General features: G+C 41.8%; 2 protein-coding genes across 5 annotated transcripts; both read right to left on the bottom strand.

Moving 5' to 3' along the window:
* Positions 1-1,691: 1,691 nt before the first annotated feature.
* Positions 1,692-10,090, bottom strand: otpa (orthopedia homeobox a). 4 transcript variants are annotated; one of them, XM_054757819.1, is made up of 4 exons: positions 9,868-10,018; positions 7,384-7,555; positions 5,429-5,835; positions 1,692-2,722 (listed from the first exon to the last, which is right to left on the bottom strand). In XM_054757819.1, exons 1-4 carry the CDS (start codon positions 9,898-9,900, stop codon positions 2,195-2,197), a joined length of 1,140 nt encoding a protein of 379 aa, XP_054613794.1. In that variant the 5' UTR covers positions 9,901-10,018; the 3' UTR covers positions 1,692-2,194. The 4 variants fall into 4 exon arrangements, with proteins under 4 accessions (XP_054613794.1, XP_054613792.1, XP_054613795.1 ...); XM_054757817.1 differs by lacking the exon at positions 7,384-7,555 and having other exon boundaries at positions 9,868-10,090; XM_054757820.1 differs by lacking the exon at positions 9,868-10,018 and having other exon boundaries at positions 6,113-7,492.
* Positions 10,082-21,647, bottom strand: tbca (tubulin cofactor a). The gene is made up of 4 exons (XM_054757822.1): positions 21,494-21,647; positions 11,844-11,949; positions 10,844-10,930; positions 10,082-10,389 (listed from the first exon to the last, which is right to left on the bottom strand). Exons 1-4 carry the CDS (start codon positions 21,544-21,546, stop codon positions 10,309-10,311), a joined length of 327 nt encoding a protein of 108 aa, XP_054613797.1. The 5' UTR covers positions 21,547-21,647; the 3' UTR covers positions 10,082-10,308.
* Between the last annotated feature and the right edge of the window lie 1,385 nt (positions 21,648-23,032).

The following is a 23,032-nucleotide window of genomic DNA, read 5'->3' as shown; positions in this document are numbered from 1 at the left end:
TATTACACAAGAGAAAGTTAATTCTTGTATTTATGATATTTTGTATTTTTTTTTTAACAAGAGCATGTTTGCAAACTAACTCTCAGGTTGGCTCTAATTGTGTTTGTCTGTTCCAGTGTCAAACTGTGGCCATCCCAAAAAGGCTTTATTACGTGTACAGGCAGGCAATGTTTCTTTAGTGTCATGCAAGCGTAAAAAAAAGCGAACCACCGTAAGATGCGGACGCTTTGTGTGACCTTAGCTGAGTGTTCTTCGTAAAAATGTGTACTGTTGTTGCTATTTTGGTGATATCATGGCGAGTATGTTGATATTTGCAACAAAGACGTTTCTCGCACGCACACGCGCACGCACACTAATGAGCGCCCCTTCATAATTGGAGATGGAGGCAGCCATGCAGGCGTGTTCACCGTCGGATGGTTTATTGACTGGTTTCATTTCTTTGTGCGGAATAAATAGGAGGCCGACATTATTGGCTGCCGCGCGACACGCTGCGCTGCACCGCATTGTGGGAGAAATGATGCACAAGCAGCAGCGGCAGCGGCAGCGGCAGCGGCAGCAGGGTCACTGATTGGCTATACCTCGTCAGCTTGTGACAAATGACCCAATAAGGAGGAGGTTACACGTTCCCAGCAGCCAATTAACCCGCAGGGCTGCTGAAACTAATTATTACATTTAGGATATATTCTTTCATGTCTGACACTGGACAGCAAAAACATCTTGATGCTCACGCTGGATGATCTGTTTGGGGGTGTATATTTTCTTATTTATTCATCATAACTTTTGTTTCTTTTTGCCACAAAAGTGGTTCCAGCGCAGGTACGGTAGACCCCCCTTTGGGATATATTTCATCAAATGAAATTATTACGAAATATCTCTACGTCAAATAGAAACAACTTATTTTTCGGACACATCTGCACCACCGTAGAACCTCTACATTGATGCAAATCTTCTTCTTTTTTTGGAAGTAATACAAATTGATTATATTTCTTGTTTATATATAATTTTGGGGGGGACATATCTGCACCAATATCTTTTCTCCAGCGTAGAAATATCAACATGAATGCAATGAGGGAGTGTTCAGTTTTTTTGCTGCAGAAAACCTCTTTTTTTCAAATTATTGCTGCTCTAAATTAGTTTTTCCTGTGAATAAAATAAACAAATGGTTTGGGAGCTGATGCAACACACATAAGGTTAAATACTGTACTTATTAGTCAAATAATATTAGATGAATGTTTTTTTAGGTATCTCTGCACCAACATATATATATATATATATATATATATATATATATATATATATATATATATATATATATATATATATATATATATATATATATATATATATATATATATATATATATATATATATATATATATATATATATATAATTTTTGGAATTAAAATATATGCTGTAGAAAACCCCAGTGTATATAAAATCTATATTGTGATATATATCCGCACCAACATTTTTGCTAAAAATCTTACATTTTTGCAGCGAGGGAGCGGAGACCATATTAAACTAAATGTGCTGAAAATCGTTTTTTTATTATTATTATGAATTGTCTTCAACGTAAATGAAATGCACATAATTCCAGATTCAAAGCTGAATTAGAGAGCGGATGCTACGCAAGTAACACCAAAGCCCGCCAAGCTGAAACAAACCTGGAGAAAGGATCTGAAATGTGACATTTTGTTTAATTATTATTTTAATCATCTTTACATGAAATTGATATAAAGATGAAAGAGAAAAAATGGCTCAGAACATTTCAGGAAAATGTGCTCATCATAAACACATAAAGTGACCACAAAACATCCTATGCACATTAGCATTCACTGTCTTCTTCTTCTTCTTTTGTTTAAATTCAAGTGTTCCCCTCACGAGCGAGTAAAGAAAGACAGCAGCGCTTGCAGTCTTTTTCTTTTCTTTCCTCCTTTCTGTCAAAATGTCCACTTGGCTCCCCATGGCGCGGGACAAACATCATCATCATTATCAGTCCTGCACCAATGGAGGCAGAGGCGCGTGAAGAGAATCAGTTCGTTTCCATCAAGACAAATAAATAACCGCCATGCGGGATGGAGAAAAGAAGTCCGCCTCGTCTGTGATTGCTCCGTCATGGGAGGTTGCAAAGGAAGAAAGCATAAATAATCATCATAAATAATAATAAATACAACATGTGGCGGTAAGAAGCGATTAGGTGAAGCTCATGGAGACTGTGTGCTCCAGAGCTTTGCGGCGCAGCGAGGCGATGCTGGTCCCCCTCCAGACGTCACTGTCCGGGGACGTGCACAGCTGCGGCGAGCCGCTCACGTTGGTCGGCCCGGGCAGCGAGGCGGGCACCATGCCGGGGAAAGTGGGCTGGTACAGGTGCGACTGCAGCCCGGAGCCGTTGGACGACATGTTGGACAGCCCCATGGAGTTGGGGGGAGGCGGACCGGCGCCCAGGCTGCACTGGGACAGGGACTGGGCCATGGACGGCTGGCGGCCCAGTGCGGGCGGCAGCTGCAGCTGAGACACGCCGGCCATTCCGGCCGTGGCCCAGCGGCCGTCGTTGGCGTGGAAGGAGCACAGGCTGTCGCCCATGGCCGCCGCTGCGGCCGCCGCCGCGGAGGGGAACTGGGGCAGGCCGTGGTGCGTCGGCAGGAGAGTCCCCGGGGCCCGGAACACGTTGGTGGTCTTCTTTCGCTTCTTCCACTTGGCTCGGCGGTTCTGAAACCACACCTGCGCACACAAGCATCGTATATATGTCATCTTACGTATTGGACATGTATTTGCTATAAATGTACATTATGGAACAAGTGCGGTGACTGCAGTAAAAATATACACAAAAATATACACTACAAATTCAAGAGCATCCAAAACATAAATACAGCAAATACAAAAAGCAGTATAAAACAACAAATACTGGGGAAAAAACAATGCAAGTATACGGACAACAAATTCTGACAACTTACACTGCAAGTCCCAGAATGCACTGCACTCTCCTAACTGATTGCATTAGCATTAGCATCACGTCATTTATTTATTCCATTAAATAAACTGGTGGTTTTATCATATTGGTTTCTTTAAAAACAACAACAATAAGGAATATAATTTCTCATCAGACAGAAACACGAGTTTAAGGGCAGACTATTCTGGAAGTTGTTAGCTAATGTTAGCTTTGTTTGCCCCCTAGCTTTCTTGGTGCCCATGTTAATGCCTGCTTCAAATTTCTGCTTAATAAAAGGCCCACCCTAAAACAAGTCTATTATATAAATAAAGTGTGTTTTTCTTTCAATCTACACTTAACAAAAATCCTATAGGCTTTATTCTATTTCTTTAAAAAAAACTATATAATTTCTCATCAAACAGAAACACGAGTTTAAAAGCAGACTATTCTGGAAGTTGTTAGCTAATGTTAACTTTGTTCACCCCCTAGCTTTCTTGGTGCCCATGTTAATGCCAGTTTAAAATTGCTACTTAATAAAAGGCCCACCCTAAAACAAGCCTATTATAATAAATAAAGTGTGTTTTTCTTTCAGCCTACACTTAACAAAAATCCTACAGGCTTTTATTATATTTCTTTTAAAAAGCAATATAATTTCTCATCAGACAAAAGCATGAGTTTAAGGGCAGACTATTCTGGAAGTTGTTAGCCAATGTTAGCTTTGCTCGCCTGCAAGCTTTTTTGGTGCCCATGTTAATGTGTAAAGTGTATTATAATAAATAAAGCGTGTTTTTGTTTCATTCTACACTTGGCAAAAATACTGTAGACTTTTTTGTATTTCTATTAACATTGTCGAAGCGAAAAGGACTGAATATATTTTCTTGTAGCATCAGCCATTATTTGCGTTATTATTTTCTTCGTGTTTTTGCCAAAATCATGCCATTAAAAGTGTATATTTGACATTGTGATGTGTGAAGGGTGTGGACATAAAAGAAGGTTACAGCCCCTACGATGATGGTGATGGTGATTGAACAAACATAACAATAAATCAGCGGCAGAGGAGCACCGTGAAGCTCTTTATGCCCACGCTATAAATGTCCTCAAACTACACCCTACAGAGCTTCAATCTGGTCAAAATGTAATATTAAGCATGCAAATTCTACATAAATAAGACGGCCGATTAGAAGTGCATGTCTTTTGGTAAGTGCACACAAAGTTTAGCGTACCATTTTTCAGGAGAAATTGGGTTTTGTCCCCAAAATAAAACATAAAGGGTTATTTTTTAAGAGAGGTCTGGTGTATACACACTCATTTGCATGGAACAAGGCATGGAAGATTATTTATGGTCATGGAAAAAAACAACACTGCTGACAAATGTTAATTATGTTATTTCCTGACTTGCTGTGTGTGTGTGTGTGTGTGTGTGTGTGTCACATGATTAATGTGCACGTTTGTGTGAGAAAGTGAGGCTCCATAATAAAAGAGGAACAATCTCACTTTTCTACCCCCCCCCCCCACACACACACATAATATATTATGCAGTGAAGTACACATCACACCTCCAACTGCTTAAAAAATAACATCAAATAAAATAAACAGCGTGTGACAGTTAGTCTACGTGCATCATTTATCTAATTGCCATTGAATGCAAACAGAGGTGGCTATGCTATTATACAGGCCTATATAATAATAATAATAATAATAACAACGATGATGGTGGTGGTTATTGGGATTTTATTTCACTCGTGATGGGCCCTTTATAGGGATGATATTTACTTACCTTGATATATTTTACACTAGTTTACACTTATTTCCATGTTCCTCACATATGCGTTTGCATGTTTTAAATTCCAGATGACATGTAAAGCCAGCATGGCTATACTGAATTCAATTTAAATGCATTTATTTGCACATTTTCATATCATTGCTAGACCAATTTAAATTCGAGTATTTTTCAATGCATCTCTTTTCATACCCCCCCCCTTTTTTTTTTTTTTTTTTTTTTTTTTTTACAAATTTATTATATGATAAAATGTACATATAATACAAAAATGGGTCGTATGGTACGTTTATGGTTATTTGAATTATTTGGTAGTTTTTCCAGGTAATTGTATTTAAAAATATATCTTTTCATTCGTCTTTTTTTTTTTTTTACACAAAACACAACACACACACATACAGGGTATATTATGGTGCTTGACAGAGAACAGTGATTAAAAATATATATATACATATGTTTGCATTTTAGTCATTTTATTTCCTCACAGAAGTGACTTGCGACATGTAGATGTTTTTTTATCCTTTCTGTGCCTACATTTAAACCACGAAAAGTCACATTTTAAATAACATGTACCCAAATATAAGTGTATATTATTCTGAAAAATCTATTTCTACAAATAAGGATGCTTTGCATATTTCTTAGAATGTTTTGAAAATAATGCTGGCACAATAAGGACGATGTGCTTTTATTAGATTGTTCCTAATAAAGTGGAGGTGCTCACCTGCACTCTGGACTCTGTCAGTCCGATCCTCAGGGCCAGCTCCTCGCGCATGAAGATGTCCGGGTAGTGGGTCTTGGCGAAGCTCCTCTCCAGCTCGTTGAGCTGAGCCGGCGTGAAGCGGGTCCGGTGCCGCTTCTGTTTCTGGGCCTGCGGCCCTCCTCCGGACTGCTGGTTGTTGCTGCTGCTGTTCTGCTGCTTCTCCTGCTCCTTGCTGCCGGTCACCTGGCCCGGGTTAGAGCCTCCTCCTCCGTTGGAGCTGATGTCCTCACCCGGGAGCAAAGTGGCCCCCTCCACGCTCTCATGGCCCGGGCCCAGCTCCCCGGGGTGACCCGGATCCGGTCCACCGGTGCCCAGTCTGCACTTTAAAGCCTCCCTGTGACCCAGGAGCTCCGCAGCATCCTTCATCCCTGCGCACACGATGAGCACATGATGCACATTTAGCCACATGCAAAACACTTTCAAGCACTTTCAAGTGCAAGGAAGACGACGAGCTGCCCCTTAAATGCTCTTAATTCAATCCCATCACTGTGAAATCAATCAAATTATGCAGTAATATAATAATAATTGCTTTTCCAATGAACTAGTCCACTCGAGTAAGCACACACACACACACACACACACACACACACACACACACACATTCATTCATTCATTCGCAAGATGAAAAAGTGTCTCCATGCTTACAGCAGAGTTGAAGAGCCGAGTTGGGCGAGGACAACTCACCGAGGCGAGCATCCAGGAGGTCGGCGTGAGAGAGCATCGCTCACCGCTGATACTACAGTATACCACTACTACAGTACTACTACCACTACTACTAACCCCAGAAAAAAACAGGGGGCGAGAGGAGGGGAAAAACACACATCCACATACACACACACACACCCACACACACACACACACGCGCACTCACACCTCTCTATGCCTTCTTTAACCTATTTAGGAAATCTAGATGGGCCTAAATGAAAGCAAATTCGGTTTGTGCTTAAAAGGCGGGCTGGTTGCATTATAATGGACTTTAGAGGGACGGGGAGGCGCCTAAGCAGCACATGAAGCCTGCAGCTCCTGCACGAGACGACCAATCAGAGATGGAGACCCCCCCCCGCCCCCTGCAGACCCACCAGCCCGAACCCATCTACGCAAGATCCACCAGTCCATTCCTCCTCATTCCTCTAATTAACTTTGATTTCTCCACCAAATTACTCCCAATAAAAGTCAGCTGATGTGTGAGAAAGGCTGAGAAGAAATGTTGGCGGCACTCATCACCGTTAGTCCATAAATGCTTATCAATTAATAGATGGATTCATACATAGAAATTAAATAGGTAGATGGTTTCATACATAAATAGATGGATTAATACGTAGATGAAACAGATGAATACATAGAAATGAAATAGATAAATAGACGGATTAACACATTAAGAGATTAATACAGTACATAAACAAATGGGTGGATTATCACATAAGTAAATAATAGGCTAGAAGGAGACTAATACATAAATAAATAGACAAAATGTATAAACAGACTAAAAAAATGTGTAAAAAAAAGACAAATGATTCACTGGAAAGCATCGCAATTATTAGTTTGTTTTGAAATAAATGATATGATCTTTATATGGTACATTTATATTAAGAGCAGCATGAATTAGCAATCTCGAGGCATAAATAAGCCAATGTACAGTAATTACATTCTACAAGTACACGGAACTGACTTTTTTTCTTTGCTTTGATCTGTTTGCAAAGTTAAAATGAGAATACTTCTTTCAATTGTATCGCTTTTTTGTTGCTTTGACGCATACGAGCAGGGTATTAACGGGCGGTGGGACCTTTATGTTTAGTAAAGTCATAATGGATAATAAAAAACAAAGGCGGGACATAAATATGAGAATGGGTTGGTGCAGTAGCAAATGAATGTGCCACAAAAAAGAGCTAAAACGTCAACGAATGAGCATCGTTTACTTCTTTTTTGTCCCCGTCTCCCCGTGCATGCAGGCAGTGTGGCCGCTGGAGTTGCGGACCACAAACAAGGCTCGGTTCTGTTCGCCTTTTGTTGTCTACAAGCTGGCGGAACCACAGGCGCTGCAGGCGAGGAGGACGCTGATGCTGAAGACACTTTTTCAACCCGACGACTCTATAAAAGGAGGATAAAGACGGGAATAAACCATCATTCATTTTTTATTCTATTATTTGTACTTAGTGTGTTTAATGATGCCGTGTTTGAAAGCATCGTCTGTTGAGAGGAGGAAGATGATGATGATGCTCTGAGTGATGGATGTCGTGTCGTTTTTTTACGAGCCTTGTCGGGGGGGGGGGTGTCCCGTCTTATTTCACCTCCAACACTCGCGGAGATATAATAAATACTTACACACTTTTTTAAAGCATATTTTTACTGCGCTTGTCTGAATAATGCAATTTATTTGAAATATGCACCTTCTTGCTTAATACCCTTTGACAGGAAAAGGACACAACATTAGGTACACCGGCATTACGTAAATATTGACAAAGATAAAAATGCTGAAGTTTGAAGTATTAATGTAAGAATATGTTGATGATTGTGCTTGTCGTTCGCACTGCATCATACGGACGCAGCTGTCTAAGATTTGGAGCCTTTTCTAGCTGCATAAGATAAGCAGAATCATGCATATTGTCAAATGAATACCTTGGAAAATTGAAATGTTCATTTTTTCAAGAGTTTTTATGCAGCTTTCATGACATTGCATTGCACTGGTGCAGGTGTAACCCACCGTAAATAACATGAATCATGTTAACATTCAACAAGCACAAGCATACTTAGCTGCATAAAGCACGGATGGCTGGTGGGTTCCAACCTGTGACCTGCTGCTAACCGAGCATGACCGCTTCTCTCTGCACACGTGAAATACCTGACTCGGATTGGTAAATGTTCATGCTTGCTTTGGTGACACTTTGATGGCAGTTGCTGAAGCAGCAGATGCTAATGATGCTACTGATGCTGCTACTGATGGTGGGTTATGATGAAGATAATGCTGGCCCATGATAAAGGTGATGCTGATGATTCTCCACCATGATAGATGTTGGAGGACTATGATAAAGATCCTGCTGCTTATTTTGGACCATGATAAAGGATGCTACTGCTGCTGGCCCTTGATACAGATGATGTTGGACCAGGATAAAGATGCTACTGATAGTGCTGGACTATGACAAAGATACAATGGTGATGATGCTGAGGCTGCCGTGTGTCCTTGTAGCAGGCGTGGTCAGGCTTCTGTGGCAGACACGTGCAAATTGCTGGGTCCAAAGCATTTATCGACGTACACGTTAACAGCAGCATACGTAAAAATGAGTTTAAAGGTTATAGGTTTGTTGTACTAGTTAAAGAACCCATAGAAATAAATAAGATTAAATAAATATAGTAACCTGACTGACTTGCTAATTCATGCATTGTATAGGTGCTGATTCACAATAAAAAAGTATTAAAATAATGTATCCACAAAGATGATGCTTATAGTTTTGATGTGTTCATTTCACAGTATGTTTATTATTCTACTTGTACCTTGTCCATGTCTAAAATCATATATTAATTATATGTTTAATACCTCTAAATTAAGATGGTTTGCGCCACTCGATTTATTTATTATTAGGATGAGCCCCTGAACTTAAAAAAAAAAACATTCATATTTTCGCACGTCAATTCAAAAATGTAGAATTAATTAACCCATTTATTGTAGTCCATTATAAATGATACTATTTTGAACAGGCCCAGGATTAACCTATGAGCTACAGTATGGGTCGTGCAGGAAACAAATAAAACCCTCAAAATGACTATTTGCTGTCATTTCTCCAGTTTATCTTTTTCTTTCTTTGGTAGTTCTTCACCCTGGTCACATGAAGCCTGATGTCGCAACTCATGCTTCAATTAGCACCACTGGACCCCCCAGCCCCCACAACCCCCCACACAGACGCCATTAGGCTGTGAGCTATCGTAAAAAAACACAATTACACGTCCAAATATAATAATCAGCATTGAAAAGCCATTTTCCTTAAAGAGACGAAGCGGGGTGGACGCCACACGGCGGCAGAGGTGGCTGCTGCAGCAGCGTGTCTCATTAGGGTGCTAATGAGACTTTTTGTGTCTGTGTGTGGGTGGGTGGGGGGGTTAATAATTATTATCCAAATGTGTAAAATAAAGATCAAGTCAATTGTAACCTTAATTTGGTCGCCAATTGAGTTAATTTATTTCTGAGTGTTCAGAAAAGAGTCGCTTGGCACCATGACTGAGGAGGACATCTTTGACTCCGCCCACTGTCACCCACCGTCTCCCCCCCCCCCCCCCCCCAAAAAAAAAAAAAAATCCCTTCAACTTTGCGTTTTAGGTACCTGCTTGGACCAAAGTGGAAGACAAATCCACAATCATATGAAATGATGGAGGTCATTTTAGAGGTCATCAGGTTGGAGGACACCAACCTGATCCAGCAGGTGGCGCCATGGGGAAAACATTCATAGAGAGTGGTGATTCTGTGTGAGTTTGCGAGAGTGTGTTCCTGTCGGCTCTCCTTGTCCTTTCCACTTCCAGACATGGGGCATGGAATGAAACCTGCCTAGCAACCAGCAAACACAAATTGTGAGTGCAATTTTGTTTTTTTTTTATGCATTTTTCAGAAAAGACAGAAGGCAGACATGAGTGCATCAGTCTGCGGTGTATTTGTGTGACAAAACAATAATTACAAAACAAAACAAAAAAAGGAACAGTTTCACGTAAAGTTGCATCGTTAGAGGAGAGGTTTAAAAAGCAGCGGCAGAATCAAACCATCGCCATCATAATAAGAACAATTATTATGTGGGTGGTTCCGAACGTGGAAGGAATGAACATTTCAAGCAGGAGCAACCTCACAGTCACGAGACAAATCATGCTTCCAACTTGACTGAATCCAACATATTTTTGGCTTGTTGATATTCTTCAGATTCCGCCAACTCTTCCTCCACTTCCTGCAAACATAAGAATAAGAATAATTATTACTACTATAATTGAAGAAAATACACACAAAGTTTGGTATCGTATGGGAGTGGCTGTGTGAAATAATCAACAAGCATCAGTTTTATGCAGGAACCTGCGCCTCCTTGGCTAATAAAGTCACTGCTCGTTAAACTGGTCAGCAGGCAGAAGGCCCCGAGACATGGGGTGTCACAAGATCTCGTGTCAGAGGATCTCGCAAGATTAAAACGTGACAAGATTCTGGTGGGCACTAGGCCTGGGATGATAATAAATGAATGAATTAATCACACCATCAATGAAAATGACCTACAGTAGCCTCAACATATCGCCATGTGCACGTGCGTGTCTGTTTTCCTCCAAACAGGCAGGAATAGAGTTCACGCTGTGCATTTGTTTCGGCAACTTGGCACGTTTGGTATGAGACGTGTGGTGAGACGTTTCACTCACCAGTAGCTGCAGCAGGTCGGCGTGTGCGATGGTCAGGCGGCGCCGACTGTCTGGGATCATCATGATGGTCTCCTGCAAGCCCTCCATCTGGAAGCACATCATCCTGGTTACACCACTGACACCAATTAGACAAGAGAGCCACCCACGGGAGGCTTGTGGGGACGCATTTTGGTTCGCAAGTTATTTGGACCAAAGTCAACTAAACTAGTTCAGTTAGCAGAGTCGCTAGCTACGATGGTGATGAAAAGGGTGAAAATGTAACATTGCAACAACACCTCCACCACCACCATCCAGACACCAGGGTCACGCAAACCCACGACCACACGCGAGGAGGTGAGCCGGGCTAAGCGGCGCCGAGCCACGACAGAGAAAAGTCAAGGCGCCCTCTGGCTGCGGTGGAATGATCCCATCAGCGCGGGATAAAGACGACACTTAAGAGAGCGTATTGATTCCATTAAAACAAAAACCTCTAATCCATCCCGCCTCAGACGCATCATCTCCAAACCATAATCCATCTGGCCTCCCAATCTCGCCATTAACGCCAGCCAAGCGTGCCACGCCGCTCGGGCCCCGGCCCGTGGACGCCGCGCTGTGAATGAACAAACAAAACACACTCGCTCTGAATTTTAATGCTAGCTGTAAACATGGCCGGCGGGGGCGCCATGGAGAGGCATTAAAAGACTAAATGATCTATCGGCGTTGTCGGTGTGGAGGATGGAGATGACCTGACACCAGAAGAAGCAGCGTGAACACCATCCATTAGCGTCAGTGTGCTAATTGGGCCAATTGTTTTACATGCTAACAACAAGCTAAGGCGTTGATGTTACATGTCCCGCTGGTGTCCCGTTGAGACGCTTTGATTGGATGACGGACAGGAGCGACGTCCTGTCAGACAGATTCCTCGTGGTAGCGTTGAGGGATACATACCAGCAGGGCTCATGCAACTAGCACTTGCCACGACTCTTCATGGTGTGCGTAGATCAAAAGATGCACAACATACGTGCTGCTTGATGAGGTAACTGTCGGCCGCCGCTGCTTTCAGCTGCTCGATCTTCTCCTCCTGCTGCTTGGCCTCCGTTCTGTACGACTCCTCCTCTTTGGCCAGCCTGCACACAAGAGACGACACCACCGTCAGACAGTTGATATTAATTTGACACTACTTTTTGTTTGCTCACAAACAGCACATTATTATGGGACTGTCTGTGTAGCTTGTCGTTACAACTCCGTAGAGTAGACGGCATCGTAACTCTGCTTCTCAACACTCGTCATATGCACGTCCCACAAGTGACGTGGTCGTGTATTACAATGCATCTGTTCATCAATATGCAGTCATTCCCCTCTATATTGCATTTTTTCAAAAATGATTGAATAAATGATCACTCTTTTGTGATGAAATACAGCCTTTCAGTAAGAGAAAATGCATATTTAAACAAATTGTACTTAATCTTGGCCTAAATGAAGCATAAAAATGGCTAAATGATCAAACTAAATGAACTAAAATACAAATACAAGGCGGAAACAGCATTGTAATTGTGAATGTAGAATTCCACGTTGGCCACTAGGTGTCGTGGTTCGGTGAGACAGGCACTAGACTCCTCACTAAGGTTGCCTGGTTTTATTTTCTGATTATATCTACCATATTGGGTGTCACGAGACAAGACAACGCACGAGCTTGGGTCCAAGAGAACGAGACAAGACGAGACATTAAACAACATTCATTTGAACAAATTCGGTATATTGGCTCGTTTGTGTCGAAGGGCTCACATTGCTCATTGTTAATATTCCCATTCGGGGTGCTGTGGCATTTGGCTGTGCAATCATCTTTTTTCCTCTTAATTTCTAGTACATTACCTTGCATTGCTCTTCATGAGGGTCCCTTGCTGCACTGTGTGTGTGTGCTAGCAGTCCCGCTTCCCCCCCACAAAGACAAAGCGACTGTATAACTGACAAGAGGTCTCACATCAGTGTTCTATGGAACACTGTTGTTCTATGAGGCGTCTAGGTGCTGAATCAATGCACAGAGTGAACCCTCTTCCTGCCTGTTTGGAGGCAAGGTACGAGCAAAACAGACACGTGTGCGCATGGCAATAAGTCATGGAAAAAAATGATTAGAGCACCCTTGTTTCTTCAGTTTCAGCTTGGATAAATATGATGATGATAACAAATATAGCTCAAAAGAGTTTCATTTAAGATCTGATATCTAGCAAATTCCACGGTTTTCTTGATGATAACCAAAATCACTTTAGTTCTTACATGAATAGCTATAGCATTGTACTGCCAAAAGATTGAACTCTTATGAGCTATTTTTGTTGTCATTGTCCAATTTGTCATTTGTCCAAACAAAGGTACCTTTAGTTGTATCAGGCATTCAAATGAACAAGAAACTGAAGGAACAAGGGCGCTCTAATCATTTTTTCCATGACCGTAACTATGGAGGCAGGCAAAATTATCCAGTGCATTTTCTTTCATCGTTAAATTAATTCATTTATGAAGAGACAATTTTTTTCTGATACTACCTCACATTTTAATCTTACGAGATCTTGTGACACCCCTAGGTAATATAAAAAATGTAAAGGTGACTATAGGAGTGTTATTACATGTCCTGAAGGCTCTAGCAATGTTAAAAAGCGTGTTTAGAAGATTGTAAACAGGTTTTCTATGCCGTAACTATGAAAATATTCCATGTATTAACACTGAAGCCTACTTCACGGAAATTCACTTATCACGGTCGGGTCCGGAACAAATTAACCGCCATAAACGAGGGATTACTGTAGTGCATGATCTTTAAAATCAGCACACCAACATGAAGGCCAGGAAACGTAATCAATGAACATCATGAAGTTTTTAAATTAATTGTCCGCGCGTGGCATAACAAACGTGCGTCTACCGCCGCGCAAAATGAAACAAATACGGTTGAAAAAGTCCCATGTGGGAGTTTCTGAAAATCTCCATTCTGGTTTTGTGTAATGGCTAACTATGCAAATTGGATGATGTCATCCAGCCATCCCACGCAACCTGACACCACAGATAGATTACAGTCCTGTAAGAAACACTGACTCTGAACTATGACCCCCCCATTCTGAAGTGATGAACCCTGTGTGTTGAGAAGCATCTTCAAGCTCACCAATGATACACACACACACACACACACACACACACAATTAATTGATCATCAATTTGGCCCCTAATTTGGAGCAAGTCAGGTGGTAAATGGGCCTCTTTTCCTTGATTGTTAGTGAAAATGGTCTTGAGCACATTGATCTATTTTGATTATTTATCAATTACAGGCCAAATGGAAGTAAATCTATTAAAGACATGCCCGCCCTGATTGGCATAATGGAGTTTGAAAATATGGCCATTGATAATGATTCCCAACTAATGGTCTTTTTCCGTCGGAGTGACAACACAAATGTCTTTTTTTCTTCTTCTTCGTGAAATCACCAGCGAGTGATTCGGCATTAATCAGTCACATTAGCTCCTCGCTTAGCCACGCTAGCCGGCGCCACTCTGTCATATTTTGCGTCAATTAAGCCTCGTCCTAATACGCTTCCATCAGGGCACTTCTTAGCAGGCGCCGTATGCAGGCGGAGTGAACAGTGTCACCCGAAAAAACGGCGGAGGGGGGTGGCGGGTGTGGAGAAGATGGAGGAAAGAAAGCTTGAATAATTTGAATACAACTGAAGGACAGTCTAATAACAAAATGTCCATTCCTGCCCCTTTTTCCAGTGCTGATGTTAATTTCTTATTTCTCACAGAGTTGGGGAGCCGGGGTCGCGCCTGCTTTTAAATAGACCTGCCACCCCCGGCGTAATGGAAAAGGCAGCTCGGTGGAAAATAGGAAAGCAAAAAAGAAAAAAAAAAAGAAAAAGGGAATTAAAGCTGGCTGACGCCACATAGTCAGCCGCCTTCTCCCACACTGTATTTTTGAGGCGGCGTGTCTTCGCGAGCGCTGGGAGCCGAATGACAAAGGCAAATTACTCTTGTCATTTTATTAAGGGCATCCGCCTCGCTGGGGCGAGCAAGCTGCGCACGGAATAGGCCCGGCTACGCTCCGGAATCGAGTAAGGACGGGAGGGCTGCTGAGTGGGAGGGAGGAGACGACACCATGAGAGAGCATACTTGTAAACATACATATGCAACTGGGCCGGCATGTCCTACCATTGGAAAACAGACAAAAATACGTCGCAAATATCGCACAAAAACATGAGGGCTGAACAATTGCCCCCACCGCCGTGATAGCAGATAACTTCTTCTTACACTTGTATGATAATTATGAATTAGAGATGCACGATATCTTTTTTTCCAAACTGATAACTTTCTGCAGACTGAAAACGTTTTAAAAATACTTTTTAAAATGTAGTTGTAAGTGTAGTTTGTACACACCTGTGAGGTAAGAAGGACTGGAACAAATTGGGATGTGACCAAGTGTACCTGTTGAAATATCATGACATCACTATTATCATGTCCGGGGCGGAGGCGAGGCAGGAGGGGCGGCCTGCGTGCTAGGCTAAAGGCTGTAGCGACTGGGCCACCGCTGCCGAGCCTGCAGCTGGCCAGCGTCCGCTCTCTCGAAGACAGGATGGACGAGCTGAGAGCAAGGATTGCAGCTACGTGAGATCGGAGAGTGCTGTGTGTTTGCGGAGGCCTGGCTGGACGGAGGATTTACCGGACTCGGCGGTCCAGTTGGGGACATTTGCCGCTTGCCGGGGAGATCGGACTTCAGCGTCTTGTGGACACAGAGCCTCGGGACTGTTCTCCCCGAATGTTACCAGCATGTAGGCTTTCCCACGAGGGCAAATAGCATCCTGGACCAAGTCTACAGCAACATGAAAGGTGCTTTGAAGGCTGTTCCAAGACCCCACTTTGGAAAAGCTAATGTCTCTTCTGTTGTTGTTGCTTCATTTATTGTTATTAATGTTTCTTCTGTTCTTATTCATTTTCTTGTGTTTTTCTTTCTTTCTTTCTGCTGGGAGAATGAACAGAACAAGAATTTCATCGCAGAGCAGAACTACCTGTTCTACTGTGCATATGACAATAAAACTCTTGAATCTTGAATCTATCAGGAGAACCAGAGTATAAAGGGGGAGGAGCCACCTGGCATGGCCCAGCAAGGTGCACTGTATTTGGGCACACGCTCCGAGCAGCCGGTGTGACGCCACGGAGGTCTCTGGCAAACCTTTTGTACTTTACAAACGCTGCGGCACTGGCGTTTCAGGTGGCTGATAAGGATTTTTGTGAGTTTTTTCCCCCTCATGGCGGCGCATTTGGTACAACTAGCACGCAAAATGTCTTCCTCGGAAAGTGAATGTTTGTTCACAAGTGAGCTCAGGGGAAGTTACGACAGGCCACTAACGTCACAGGCAGGAGAAAAAAAAGGGGCGCTTCATTTACTCACCTGCCCAGTACGGGTAATCTCACCACATTGGAGCATTTTTTTTCCAATGATCAGAGCTATTTTTAACATTACTGGATTTATCACAGATCATAATTCCCTCATACCGGCCCGATAATTATCAGTCTGATAATCCTAACAGACACTGTTAGACCATGGTGGTTCTACTCTATTTCTCAAAGCTGCAGTATTGACCTGAGAGCAACATCAGCCTCACACACGTTGCATAGTTTGAAGAATTAGACTATTCTAACAGTATTTTCTGCCACTATGGGCATGTTGTGACATTGTCCTCAAAGGGAACTCCCACCCAACACCCCGGCCTCCATCATTACCATGTCAGGGAGCGTGCATTAGCAACGTGACCCTCATCAAATCTCAATCAATAGTACATTACGCAGACGCCATCGGCAGGTAGGGTGTCTGAGCACCGCCAAATCGAAGCGAGCTACCTCGCTATGAGCTCATTTTTAAAAATATCTGCACTCTTGTCCATTAGGACACTATGGATTTGATGAGCTTGGGAGGGCACTCCGTGTGTGCACACTATTTGTCTACTACTGCAAATAAACACACATCCTTCATAAGGAGAATAAACTTCTTTGGTGTCGACATTCAAACGTGCTGCATCTTATCCCGCCTCTTAAGCTGACGTAACAAACGCACACACACTAGTTATGTTTGCTGTCAGCTACTGATAGCCATTTGGCAAAGTTTAGCTAGTAACGTTAGCTATGATGGAACGTATAGTCTACAGTAACAACATGAATGTAAATTGTTCATAAACACTCTGAGACTGGGAGGACTTTCAATATTAGTGCAGACCTGCCAACATGTATGAATTTGTCATACTTAGCATGCAATTTGACTTAAATACACTCGTATGCTTACTGTTAACCATTTTGTTGCATTTCACTGGCTTCAGTTTCTGTACAGTACCGATAAATAGATCTTAGCAGTTTATATTTAAAAGTTGAGAACCACTGGAGAGTAACTGAAGACGCTAAATAGTCCATATAGTTATGAATGTGATTGATTGATTGATTAAAGTTTAACGACACAATCAACACAAAGTGTCATGTAAGTGTCTGGACCTTAATATGTGAAGTTATTAATGACAAAACTTGTTTCTCAGGAGTGTAATCTATCAATTTAATTAGGAAGTAGAGCTTGTAAGATAGAAAATGTGATCTACTTTTCCGGGAAAAATTCCCTACTCTTTTCGAACAGAGAGGCAGGTTTTTTAACGGGCAAATGGTGTGGCTTTTCTTTATACGGGACCGACGGCTTAAAGTCTCCTCTGTAAGACTAGTTACTGAATAAAATGGCCTGCCAGAGGGCCTGTTTCCATTATTTAAAACCTAATAAAAAGATTTATTTCTTTATGATGCATGATCGCAAAACTTTCATCACCCAAGGAGAAATATTGCGTACTAAGAATGGAGAAATATCAGTGGTACCAAGAACTTGCATCAGAGCTTCTCGAACACGAAAGCCAAACAGTTTGATGCAAGATGGTTTAAGGTTATAAAAACCCCGTATTGTGGTCTGAAGGTATTTTCATACGTTGGGTTTAATGGGTTATTCTTTAATTTGGTTACATAGTTGATAGTTTTTGATATCTTAAATGCAGTGGAGGCTCATTTGCCTCCACATACAAGCTTTCCATTGGAGAAGTACGAAAGGCTCCAAGGCAAATTCTAAGTCCTTGATTTTGTATTGGTTTTAACTTCTCAAGGTAGGACTTTTGAGCAGAGCTATAAACTGCACAGCCATAATCAAGTTTTGATCTGACTAAAGACCTAGAGACGTAACAGGACGGTGCGATCCGCACCCCAATCCATTTTAGATACTACCTTTAAAAGGTTTAAGGCTTTACGGCATTTTTGCCTCACATGATCAATATGAGCCTTAAAGGTTAGCTTGTTATCAAATACCAGGCCAAGATATTTTGTTTGTTGGGTAACCGGGATGACAGAACCATTTATTTTAACTTCCGGGTCAGGATGTAAAGACCGTTTATTGCAGAAGTGAATGCATACAGTCTTTGTTCTTGAGAAGCGAAAACCATTTTCACCAGCCCACTTTTCGATTCTATTGAGGCAGTTCTGTAAAGTTGTTTCTACGGTCGGCATATTCTCCGAAGAGCAAGAAATACAAAAGTCGTCCACAAACAATGATCTGTCGAACCGAGGAGTGACAACATCCACAATGTTGTTGACAAAACAAACAACAAAAACAAAGTAACAGAAAGTATGCTACCCTGAGGAACTCCCATTTCTTGATTGTATAATTTTGAGAGGCTCGATCCAAGGCGAACTCGGAACACTCTATTACAGAGGAAGTTTTTAATGAAAATCGGCAGTCTGCCTCTTAACCCAACATGATGAAGATCTCTCAGAATACCATACTTCCAGGTGGTGTCATACGCCTTCTCAAGATCAAAGAAGACAGACACCACATGATGACCTTGAATAGTGCCATTACGAATAAAAGTCTCTTGTCGAATAAGCTGATCAACAGTACTTCGATTTTGTCGAAAGCCACTCTGAAATTTGGTTAGTAATCTTTTCCTTTCTAAAAACCAAACCAACCGAGTATTGATCATTCTCTCCATTGTCTTGCAGAGGCAGCTGGTCAAAGAGAGAGGCCGATAATTTGTTGGTTTTGATGCATCTTTTCCAGGCTTTGGGATTGGAATCATGATGATAAAATTAAGATCCTGACTTTCAGCTTCATCCTTATAAATTCTAAATGTTGGGGAATAGTGGTCCGTTGATGAGTTATGTTCAAATTCCTGTGCTAGCAAATTCACAATGTCGGGCCTTTCTGTACATTTATTTCCATCTGCTTTTGTTAAATAGGAAACAGAATTACTTGTGTACTTTCCACTTTTTCTTCTAATCATTTCCCATACTTTGTGAATAGACGTATGAACATTCAATTTCGAAATATAATTCTGCCAAGACTGTCTTTTTGCTTTTTTAATGATGTTGTGAGCTTTAGCGCGTATCTGCTTATATTTTTGTAAATTATCATTATTCGGGTGTTTTTTAAATGTCCTCGGTGCTTTTTTACGGCTTTTAACAGCTTCCTTGCATTCAGTATTAAACCAAGGATTGTGTCTACGAGGGGGTCTGGAGATGCCGTGGAGAACGTTATGCTGCCTGCAACATCATTCAGCATGACCGGTTTGGTGGTGGGTCAGTGATGGTCTGGGGAGGCATATCCCTGGAAGGAAGCACAGACGGCACCCTGACTGCTATTAGGTATCGGGATGAAATCCTTGACCCATTGTCAGAACCTACGCTGGTGCAGTGGGACCTGGGTTCCTCCTGGTCCTCATGTGGCTAGTGTATGCAGGTAGTTCCTGAAGGATGAAGGAATTGATACCATTGACTGGCCCCCACGTTCACCTGACCTAAACCCAATAGAACACCTCTGGGACATTATGTTTAGGTCCATCCGGCTCCGCCAGGTTGCTCCTCAGACTGTCCAGGAGCTCATAGATGCCCTGGTCCAGATCTGGGAGGAGATCCCCCAGGACACCATCCGTAGTCTCATTAGGAGCATGCCCCCACGTTGTCAGGCATGCGTACAAGCACGTGGGGGCCACACAAACTACTGAGAATCATTTTGAGTTGCTACAATGACATTTTAGCTAAATGGACCAGTGTGCTGCATCATTTTTTCACTTTCATTTTTGGGGTGTCTTGATTTCCCCCCTCTATAGGGTGATCATTTTCATTTCTATCAAATGATGTGGTATCATTTTGTTACTAATACATCACCCACTTATCAGGAAACATATTCAACATCATTTTCCCCCCAGTTTAGATCTGATGTGTTTTCCAAGTGTTCCTCATTTTTTTGAGCAGTATATATCAGGAAAAACATCTTATACTGACGACAGGGATACAACAGTACTATACTCTGAGCGTAATAAGTTACACCCAGATTGACCTGATTAAGCAGCTGCCTTCTAAAATACAAATCTGGATAGAGATGGTTAATTCACAGTTATGTAGATTATGAAGTAATGTAAATATTAATTATGTTACTTTAGTTGTATTTTAGGGCTAAACACCACCAGCCGATTGGTTATATCCAGGCCTATATAACCACCCGACTAGATGAATCCAGGGCCAAAGTGAGGACAGGAGGACCACAGTCTCACCATCCACTCAATCACCAGGATCCCTTTCTCCACTGACACGGGTCGCAGTCCACGGCAAACAGACCGTCCCACTTAGTCGCCTCTTACGACCTGCTGGGAGTGCAGCAGGCCCATTCTACACCCCGAACCCGCAGGGGTATAGGTATGAATGTGAGTGTGAATGGTTGGTTGTCTATATGTGCCCTGCCATTGGCTGGCCACCAGTCCAGGGTGTACCCCGCCTCTCGCCCAAAGTCAGCTGGGTAGGGTCCAGCATACCCCCCACAACCCTAGTGAGGACAACAGCATGATGAAGAGGACTGTTTAAATACCCGTTTAATTCAATTTTGCCATTCAGCTCCTTGTTAGAGAACACAGTGTTGTGCAAAAAGCACTGAAATGTTCAAAAGCTGGACCAAAGTTTTGAGAAAATCACATTAAGTTCACCAGGAAAATTTGTAGTGCATTTTAGGTTCAAGTGCAAGTTAGGCATCACTAACTTGCAGTGAGTACTTTATATTCATAAACCACATTTCAATGTACAGTACATTGTTTTGACATTTTTCAATCTAAAACCTACACACACAGGCAGGCGAAGCGGTGCAAATGTCACCAAGAACTTGGGAGAATAACCTACAAAAATAACTGACATAATAACGGACAGACCCTTTTAGGACATAAAGTTATATCCTACAGTTTGACAGCCACATTAATTGGGACAGCAAGTGTAGCTTGTCATTAGCCACGCGGAAGCTAGCTAGAAAACAAACAATAAACGCTAGGTGCAAGTCTAACATTTTGCAATAAAAATATATTTATACATTTCGCAGAAAGACCAATGTGTTTCATTGTTTCAATAACAGAGAAATATCGGTGTCGGTTCTCAAACGCCGCTTGGTCATTGTATTAGCCGGCTAGGAGCCTCGCTAAAGCACCGGACTGACGTAAAGCTTTTAAACCGGAACACTGTCGCATTTATGGCCTAGGTCTGTGGCCGAGGCCGCCGTCAGCTCGGCTAAGCTAAGCTAACAAGCTAGCCTGCTAACTTGACGCCACATTCGCAAACAACACATTTGGTATTCGTCCTATGCAACACACTTACCTCTTCAAAACGCCGGTTTTGATCTTAATTTGTCGTATTCTTGGGTCAGTCATGATTATAGACGGTAAGTTTGTTGTAGAGATGTTACTTTCCAGTTGCTACCTAGCTAACGGCACCAGCGCAGTTTGTGTGCGTGCAGACTGAAGGCAGTCAAGACGAGCTGATCGCAGAGCCATCGATATGACAGGGCGGCTCAGTTGAGAGTAGATTACTCGGCGCTCCATCGGGGAAAAACTCATTTTATTTCAATACTACCTCACATGCTCCAATATGCAAATCATTAGACGTCTTGTTCACTTGCACATATTTAACTCATTTGCCTCCACTCAGCATTTTTTGTTTAACTGAAAAACTATTAAACTAATAAATGCTTTAATGAAGAGTTCAGCATTATGCCTTGAACTCATCATTTTATCAGTGTGTCATCTCAGAAAACTAAATGACAAGGTTCATAAAGTCTTGTACATCTCGTATTGATTGTGTGATGCATGAAAAGAAAAGCAATAATCAATTTCATAGTATGTTGTATGACTTCACATGGCTCCTTTATAGTCAGAACTATACATATAACACTCATGTCATTTATATTTCACTCACTCACTCACTCACTCACTCACTCACTCACTCACTCACTCACTCACTCACTCACAGACTGCCATGCACGTCCTATAGTGCATGATCACAGGAACATAAACAGAAATAAATAATATTAAATAAAAATTAAATAAATTAACAAAAATTGACATGTAGCTTATGGACCCCCTCTAGGTTTCTAGAGGGAAATATTTGGAGTACTGTACTGTTTCTACTTGTTTAATGCAAACAAATCCTCCAAGAATTAAGCATAAATTGTGTGTGCGCATGGTCGGAAAATGTTTCTGTAACATTATAAACATGTACACACGGTTAGCATGGTAACAAGAAAGCTGCATTGTTTCACATATTATATATGAAAACATTATTACAGCTATAGTCTTGGCAAAAATGAGCCACGGTTAAAGTGACAACGTTTTTTCTGTGAAATAACACAATTTATCGTTTATTGGCATGAAGAAGAGATAACGAGTTGAGCCGAAATGTTTACTTTTACATGTAGTTATTATTTTAGAAAACGTAACAACACAGTGGTGTCCAAAGTGCGGCCCCGTGAGGCATTTTGGGCTTGTAGCTCATTTTTTACTGGCCCTCTGCAGATTGTGAAAATGAAATGAATACATTATTAAAGAATTGAATAGTGATCATTTATTTTAACAATTAATTTAATGCATAAGTTAACCGTTTAATGAGATATATTATTAAACATTACACTATTAATCCTTCAATTTTTCTGTATGCGCCCTCACTGGAAAAAAAAAGTTTGGCCACCCCATGATGTGTGCTGATGGGAAATGTCCCATTAAAGCCAGTAACTTTTACCTGAGCAGGAATTAACCCCCGCTTGCACCTTGGCGTGACGGACGGTTGCGTACGGCTTGGTGGCCGTTGATTATTGGTGTTTTCCCACTTTTCCAGACTAATAAGCGCCACTATCAAGCATTT

This window comes from Dunckerocampus dactyliophorus, chromosome 17 (genome assembly GCF_027744805.1).
Source record: "Dunckerocampus dactyliophorus isolate RoL2022-P2 chromosome 17, RoL_Ddac_1.1, whole genome shotgun sequence".
Classification (NCBI taxonomy): domain Eukaryota; kingdom Metazoa; phylum Chordata; class Actinopteri; order Syngnathiformes; family Syngnathidae; genus Dunckerocampus; species Dunckerocampus dactyliophorus.
The sequence above is the reverse complement of the archived record's forward strand: the minus strand, read 5'-3'. Positions and strand labels throughout refer to the sequence as shown.

Bases quoted from the DNA above. Each gene is read 5' to 3' on its own strand.
- otpa (XM_054757817.1), bottom strand. From the start codon at position 10,090: ATGCACTCATGTCTGCCTTCTGTCTTTTCTGAAAAATGCATAAAAAAA. The intron at 5,836-9,867 runs GTTGGTGTCCTC...TCGTGTGCGCAG, and splicing joins GGCGCCACCTGCTGGATCAG to GGATGAAGGATGCTGCGGAG. The intron at 2,723-5,428 runs GTGAGCACCTCC...TTGTGTGCGCAG, and splicing joins TGACAGAGTCCAGAGTGCAG to GTGTGGTTTCAGAACCGCCG.
- tbca (XM_054757822.1), bottom strand. From the start codon at position 21,546: ATGACTGACCCAAGAATACGACAAATTAAGATCAAAACCGGCGTTTTG. The intron at 11,950-21,493 runs GTAAGTGTGTTG...TCTTGTGTGCAG, and splicing joins AAAACCGGCGTTTTGAAGAG to GCTGGCCAAAGAGGAGGAGT. The intron at 10,931-11,843 runs GTATGTTGTGCA...ATGTGCTTCCAG, and splicing joins GTTACCTCATCAAGCAGCAC to ATGGAGGGCTTGCAGGAGAC.